Source organism: Nuphar pumila, chromosome 13, assembly GCF_984573655.1.
Source record: "Nuphar pumila chromosome 13, dmNupPumi1.hap1.1, whole genome shotgun sequence".
Lineage (NCBI taxonomy): Eukaryota > Viridiplantae > Streptophyta > Magnoliopsida > Nymphaeales > Nymphaeaceae > Nuphar > Nuphar pumila.
The window spans coordinates 48,520,004-48,527,389 of record NC_143261.1 but is presented as its reverse complement, the minus strand read 5'-3'; the positions used below and the strand labels follow the sequence as shown (position 1 = coordinate 48,527,389).

The window sequence follows — 7,386 nt, the reverse complement described above, 5'->3', positions numbered from 1 at the left end:
AGAACGTTTAGGGTGACATATTGTGAGGAGCTCCTGTTAAAGCAGAGAAGTTTACTTCTTAGGGAAAAAACAATGATGATTTTAACCCTTTCTGACGAGAGAATATTTTTGTCCTTTACTTGAAATGTTGTTTTGTGGCATTAATGGCAGGAAAAGGTACTTAAGTCTTGGCAAACACAACAGACTCCTATGCTAAGTGATGCCGACACACGCGGGAACGAGACCTACTCTTGCTTATATACATGGCGCTCATTCAGACCCGAGAACACGCACCTGAATGTTCCGGGGGGAACATATAACCTGCTTCGATACGGAAAGCCCGAGAGACTGCCAGCAGGTAGATCATAGATTGACCTCTCAAAGAGAAAAATGCTCTGGCTAAGACCCTCGCTCTCAAGAGTCAGCTTATGCAAGAAGATATAACACACATAGGATTGGAACCTCAACCGTCCGTACAACGGCCTCCGCCCAACCCCTTTACGCCAGAAGCAGATCAGGTCATGCTGAAAATGAGCGTTTTTGCTCATGCGGACATCGTGGCCGTCTGTTTGCATTTGGGATGAATGCCACGTGGTTTTGTTGACTTTTGAGCTTTTTAAAATGCAAATAGGATGGCCACGATGTCAGCATGACCTGATCTGCTTCCCCTTACATCGGATAGGGCTGGGAAACGAGATGAGCCGCTCAACAAACTCAAGCATGAACAGCCAATGTAGTCTTGGCTTGGCTCATAAAAGCTTGTTTTCTAATAATAAATATATTTTATATTACAGAATGAAGATAGTTGAAGTGTTTGGCCATCAAGCAATATGTTGAGGGTTCCAATGCTATTGCTTATAGGTTCGCAACAATTATTTTTTTTTATAAACGAGTTAGTTTGAGCTTGGCTTAGTTGGAAAAGACCAGAGGGAGTCTCGTTATGCGCCGTGACAGGTCGACACGTGTGTGGGCCACCCCTTCCCCTGCTGGCACGTGCCAGAGGGGGTTCCCCCACCCTGATTGCCTTGAAAGAGAGGAAAGATCGGCGAGGCATCGCGGTCTCTATCTTGAAAGAGGGAGGGAGGAAATCGGCGGGCTTCGATCCGTGCTCGGGTGGTGGTGTCTCTCTTCACGAGTTACGAATTTCGAGAGCCCCGCTCTTCGGGGAATTTTTGCTCGAAAAGAACCCGAAAAGACGATCTCTGGGATTCGTGACGGCTTCGGCATGACCCGTCCCGGTGAATTCTCTATACAAATCCTGGTACTCTTCGATTCTTGCAGAAAAACGATCGATTTCAAGTTGCCCATATAAGAATCCTGATTTTTCGAGTGAATTTCTGAGTTGGGCATTCGGTTCTTCGTTGAATTTCGCTAGATTTAGCTATGGATTTAGAAGAAGAGTCTTCTGGAACTACCGAAATCGTAAAACAAGAGATGCCCACGAATTCTGATGGGGTTCCGTTCGAAAAAAACGGTTCCTTGGTGAAAGTTTCTGGAGATTTGGGTTGTGAGGATGATGGGGAGAACGGTTTCTCGAGATCCCCAGTGGCTGGGGATGGAGCAGGTGATCCTGTGGCTGGAAACGAGGGAAAACCCACGAATTTCGATCGAATTGCTGTAGAAAATGATGGCGTTTTGATGGACAAGAAGGAAGATTTGAGCTGCGAGAAGGATGGGGTGAACGCGTCTTCTGTAGAAGGAAGAGTGGACGACGGTGGTGGTGAGAGCGGGGGAAACTCGTCGTCGAAAAACGAAGGTTCTATTACATCGCCTATCGTATCGCCGGTGGATCAGCAGGTTACGACTGGAACTCCGTCGCCGGATCGGCCGGAGATTTTGACGAAAGGAAAGGGATTGAAGAAGTGGAAGAGGAGAAGAAGAGAGTTTGTGAAGGACGGGGGCGCGGGGCAAGACTTGCATCGGGCGCTCAAGCGGGGGTTATCAAATATTGATCCCCAAAACAACCCTGCCCAACAGGGTTCCGTTGAAATCAAACATAGGAGTGAAGGGTTGGTCGCTTCTGTGGATTCGACAACCGGTTTGGGGCTCTTTCCTTCGCTCAATTTTGGGAAACCCCTTCGAAGTTCCGATTCGGGATCGTTGTCGAACGTTCCGAACAGCTTCGTTGCTGGTGCGGACTCAGAGAACAGTGAGGATCGGAGCAGCAAATCATCAACTGCCGCAAGCGTTCAGAAAATGAAGCATGATGTGGATGTCGAGAAGCGGCATCAAGACGAGCAAGTTAAAGGGGAAACTTCGGTGCAGGGTTCTGGCATTCATTCAAAGCAGAAAAATTGGGATGATGGTAAGAAGAAGATTCGGGCTGAAAGTGTCGGCGCAGATAATGGAGAAGTCGACGATGAAACGGTACTTGGAATCCATGCGGAAGGTGAAGGTTCTTCAAAGATCGACGACCAAGTGAATGATCAAGCGGATTATTATTCCAGTGTCGACTCTGATTCCAGGAGCTCTGCTAGAGTGGAAGGCTTTGCCACGGCCACTTCCAAGATGGTCAATTCCACCGATCGCTGTAATGGAAGCTGGATTGAAGAGGGAAAACAGGGTTGGTCTTCGGATTGCGATGGAGAGGTTAATCAATTTGAGTGCCAGATCAGCGAAGAAGCTCAAGGAGAAGAGAAGCATAAATTTGATGAGGCGCATGCAAATTACTCCCAAGAAAATGGGGTTGAATTGGAGAGTGACTTGAGAGGAGAAGAATCTGGTGATACTTCAGGTTCCAAGTGTCAGACTGCTTCTGAGAATCATAAAAATTTTAAGCAGGTGGAAGCCAAGAGAGAAGAGACGGAGGTATCTGTTAAACCTGTGAATCAAAACCATAAATCTCCCGCAGAAAGAGATCCTTGGATGGAGTCTCTTGCTCAACTTCAGGCTGCCCAGAATGCTCTTGAGAAAGGTTTGTGAAATTCATCATTCTTCTATTTCCTTTGTATTGAATTTGTGCCAGGTGCCAGCCTTTCTTTTTCCTCTTTTTGTGTAGGAATTGTGTTGGTTCTGATTTTTCCTGAATTTGATATTCTTGTAACTACTAAAAACTATGCCCTTAGTGTAACTTGTGGTTAGTGGTAGGAATAAGCATAAAACACCAAACTTTTTCCCCGCTTTTTTTTATACCTTACAATAAGAATCATTGTGTCTTGAGTGGCCCAATATTGACAAACGTGATGAAGTTAGCAAGAGTTCATGTAATTTATTAAATATGTTAGTGTGTTTTTGGCAAATCCAGAGTTGTTTGAGGAGAGTCCTTACACTGTCTAAAGTCATTATTTGCAATAATGATAAACAACTGAACGCTTTACCATCATATGCCTGAACTGAACTTGGTGTTGAGAAGTGAGGTTTAGGAGAGAAAAATTGCAGAGTTAATCAGGTGGAGAGGTGCATTATGAGGTTGTGATGTTGGATAATGAGCAAGGGGAATTTGATTTACAGAAATCTCAATTGTGCGCAAGTTTCACTTTTTCTAATATATCTAGACCAATAAGGATATAAATAGCAACTTACCCTATATGTTATTCTTCTCATCATCATCAAGCCTTATCCCAATTACATGGGGTCTGAGTCTCCCTTCCTATCTGGAGCTACAACTGTCATCTAACAGTCTTTTGTATCACCTCTTACTGCTTCGGTGCCTCCTTTCAAGTATTCAAACGTCTTCCTCTTTTCCTAATTTCTTCCACTTCCATGGTTTCAACCTTTCTGACTGGCGCCATAATAATCTGCATTGAATATTTTCAATCTATAGACAATATTCTCTAATCTTTTCTTTCCTTTTATTGATAGAACCCCTACACACTTTCACATATATACCTTTTTAATCTTTTTTTTTTCCTAACTCTGGACATCCATCTTAACACACATCTCTGCTACATGCAATTTCTCTTCTTGTCGCTTATTAATTGTCCATGTTGGTCTAATAGCAGTTTTGTAGAAACCTATCTGCGATACTTGTGAAGGTCTTGGAATCAATCAAACATGGCGAAATCCAAGATTCTACCTTCCATCATAAAAGGGAAAAATGGGTATCTGTTTCTCCATTAGGAAGGGAGGTGGAGAATTGTAAGCCATGGAAAAGCAGGATCACGGATCTGCTTTCAGATGTTGCAGGCATACCTTTATAATTTGAATGGCCTACTTTTGCTGTGTTGCTCAGCAATTGAAACAAGAATAGTATAAGCAGGGGGATACTCATTGTTGATAATGTGGAAATATGAAACCGAAGGTACATCCTTTACAATTACAAATTTTTTTCTTTCTTGAAGAACTTCATTATTCAGCTCAAGTTTGTATGAATTTTATAAAGAACATCTATGAATGTAACTGCGTTCTCTGAAACAAAACAGAGATATGCATTTTAATAGCTTAATTTTATTGTATAGGGGATTTCTTTTAATATGTCAAGTTGCAATAATGTGATTATGTATACTTGCTTTTGAATGTCTGACCTTCAACATGGCATTTGTTGGAAATACAGAACGGCATTCACATTCCTATGTAGGTCCAAGAGTCTCTTGTAAATTCAAAGTTGGAAAGTATGTTGTTGTTCATTTTTTTTCTCGATGGGCCATATTTTCAACATGCTTAGGCGTCTAAGAATTTTCCAGACCAGAAATGAATCTGCTGGCACAGTGCCACCTACTGGAAATTGACATCCAATGGCCAGAAATATCATGACCTCTTCTGTAAAGCACACTCGAGCCTAGTCTTTCTCAAATGAGATTGTTTAGTCATTACATGACATACTCTTATGATGCATTTTATTCTTTGAAAATTTGATGTTTCATGTTCGAATGCCTTCAATATCTCATTTGAAGGAAGCTTAGCTGCTTCCAGAAATTGTAAGTATGGAAGTGTCCTTCAAAAGAGATCGTTTTGATGCCTTCCAAATGAGGTTTTCAATACTTTTCTCTATTTTAGTTTGGACCATAGAATCATCAATTGAGATGTAATAGGAAGAATTAAAAATAGAGTTGTGTTGGCCATGATCTTGTTCAAAGTAAAGATATGAAATCTTTTTTTAAAGTTCGAGTTAATGCACAATAAATTTTCATTCCCATCAAATTGATTTATTTCAGAGATTCAGAAGGTTGGGGTGATTAGAAGGGAAGCATTTTCGCTCCCTGGTATTTCCAGCGACACTTTTAGTTCCATTGATAAGCATGGGGATACTATTCCAGCATCGTCTGATGTGGATGGCAAATTCCAAATTGAGGGGAATGGCTTTCCTTCGACCAACTTTCTGCCAAGTGTATTGCACCACAGAGTAATGATTCTTGAGAATAAATTGAGAGAGGCAGATACCACGATTCAACACAAAGAAGGTAGGGTGAAAGAACTTGAAGCTGTTATTGCAGAAGCCAACTTAATGAAAGATGAAAGTGGGTGTGATTTGCTATCATTAAGAAAGAGGGTCAGTGAGATGGAACATGTGATTGAGAGCCTATTTAAGGACAAGGTTGAAACTGAGATCAAGTATCTCGTGGCAAATGGGACAACCGAGACATTGAAATCTTTGGTTGAAGATCAGATTCCTATTGTAGGAAGTCACAACTTGCTCCTTGCAGACCAGGCACAGATGTTGGTAAAGCTGAAAGATGCAGAACGATGTGCTCTTCTGCTGAAGAGCCAAGCAGAGGAATTAGAGACTGCATGTGGCATTCTGTCTGCAACAGAAAAGAATTTGGGGAATAATGCCTCTAAGTTGAGTTTCTTCTGTTTTGTCCAGTTGATACTTCTTTGTATAGCCATCAGATTTTTCTTCTTTCAGTTATCGCCCCATTCTCCTGGGGTTGTACCGACCTAAGTGGAAGTAGGTCTCTTTGTGTAATTCATTTGCTTCTTTTTTCTTTAAATGTTAATGTTAGTGTTAGAGAGTACTTTCATGGACATGGTTTGTCCTCACGAATCTGCTTGAAACATCATGTTGTATTACTATCGAGTGTATTTTTTGGACTGTAGTCTATGCTTCAATTCTGGCTAGTACATTCAATACGCTTACTACAACAAGCCATATGATGACTTTGGCATTTTCTGTTGATTTTGGTTTGTTTTCTTTCTCCTCATCTGCATATGCATTCATTTTTTCCATACAAATATATCTTGTGCGGGGTTATGGAAGCCTAGACCCACTTGCCACTTTTCTACTTGCTTTTCCAAATGGTGGTGGGTGTTAACATGAAGCCGCAGCAGGTCCAGAAATATGCCTCTTTGGTGACTCCTTAAAGACTGTTGGGATGGCATGTGGAACATCTTTAAGACACACCAACTGCAGTGACATTCTTGAATGGCCATGTAAGCATCCGCCAACCAAGTGCCAGATAAGGGCACTTGCTAGCAAGTCCATCACCTCAACACTTGATCCTACTTTTCCAAGGACATGCTTTTGCAATCGTAAGCTTTGTGGGTTGGGTGGTGTTAGACTTGCACTCATGCTCATCTTGCTGCCTCAAGGGATGCAACATAAATTCATGCTTTGCTTGTCATTGATCGGATATTCTATTACAGCCCTTGATTTTATGGTCCACAAGTTTACTATAAGACTTGCTACTCTGTTTCAATCATAGTTGGCAAACCCGGCGAGTGGACTCGGGAATCGCCGGAGTTGACCCGGATCGGACCCCAACTGGGTCACGATTCAGGAGTGCTGATCCAACCTATTAAATAAAATTTTTTATCATGTATTTTATTATTTTAATACATAATTCTTATATAAAGTCACTTATTAGGCAGAATCTAATATTAGTTAATGAAAAAAAGTTAATAATCATGTATAATTATATGTTTTTGTGATTTAGCTATTGACATATTAGCTTGAAGTTTAGTTATTTTCATGTCTTATTCATATGCCTACACTATAAAATATAGAGTCCTGACTCGTCCACGTCAACCCAATGACTCGGTGACCCAGTAGGGGTTGGATCCGAGTCTGAGTCACGAGTTTGGCAACCAAACCATATATATATATATATATAATGAAAACCTACCCACTAGAAAACCTACCAAACTTACCCACTAAGAAACATTTTATTGGATTTTCAGTGTTTTTTTTGAAATTCTGACCTTGTAGATTAAAGATGTGATCCATGTGCTTGTTTTTACAGGAATCAGTTCTTGGAGCATTTGATTATGATGCATGAATAGGTTTTTATAAGGTTTAAAAAACCAATGGCCTATAATTTTCATAAATTTTTGAGGCTCTAAATACTTATTTTTGTCCAAAATTTATGATCCAATCATCTATTTCTAGTAAATCAATCATGCTGAACACATTTGTAAGGTCAGAATTTTGAAAAAACACCGAAAATTTGATAAAACATTTCTTAGTTGGTAGGGTTTCATTCACCCCCCCCCCCCCACACACATACATACATATATATATATATATATATA

At 40.9% G+C, this 7,386-nt stretch overlaps 1 protein-coding gene across 1 annotated transcript; it reads left to right on the top strand.

Annotated features, from left to right (window-relative positions):
• Window positions 1-1,028: 1,028 nt before the first annotated feature.
• On the top strand, window positions 1,029-5,977 carry LOC149818297 (WPP domain-interacting protein 2-like). The gene is made up of 2 exons (XM_089984939.1): window positions 1,029-2,893; window positions 5,073-5,977. The coding sequence occupies exons 1-2, from the start codon at window positions 1,363-1,365 to the stop codon at window positions 5,798-5,800; spliced, it is 2,259 nt and encodes a 752-aa protein (XP_089841065.1). The 5' UTR covers window positions 1,029-1,362; the 3' UTR covers window positions 5,801-5,977.
• Window positions 5,978-7,386: the final 1,409 nt, after the last annotated feature.

Bases quoted from the DNA above. Each gene is read 5' to 3' on its own strand.
- LOC149818297 (XM_089984939.1), top strand. From the start codon at position 1,363: ATGGATTTAGAAGAAGAGTCTTCTGGAACTACCGAAATCGTAAAACAA. The intron at 2,894-5,072 runs GTTTGTGAAATT...GATTTATTTCAG, and splicing joins CCAGAATGCTCTTGAGAAAG to AGATTCAGAAGGTTGGGGTG.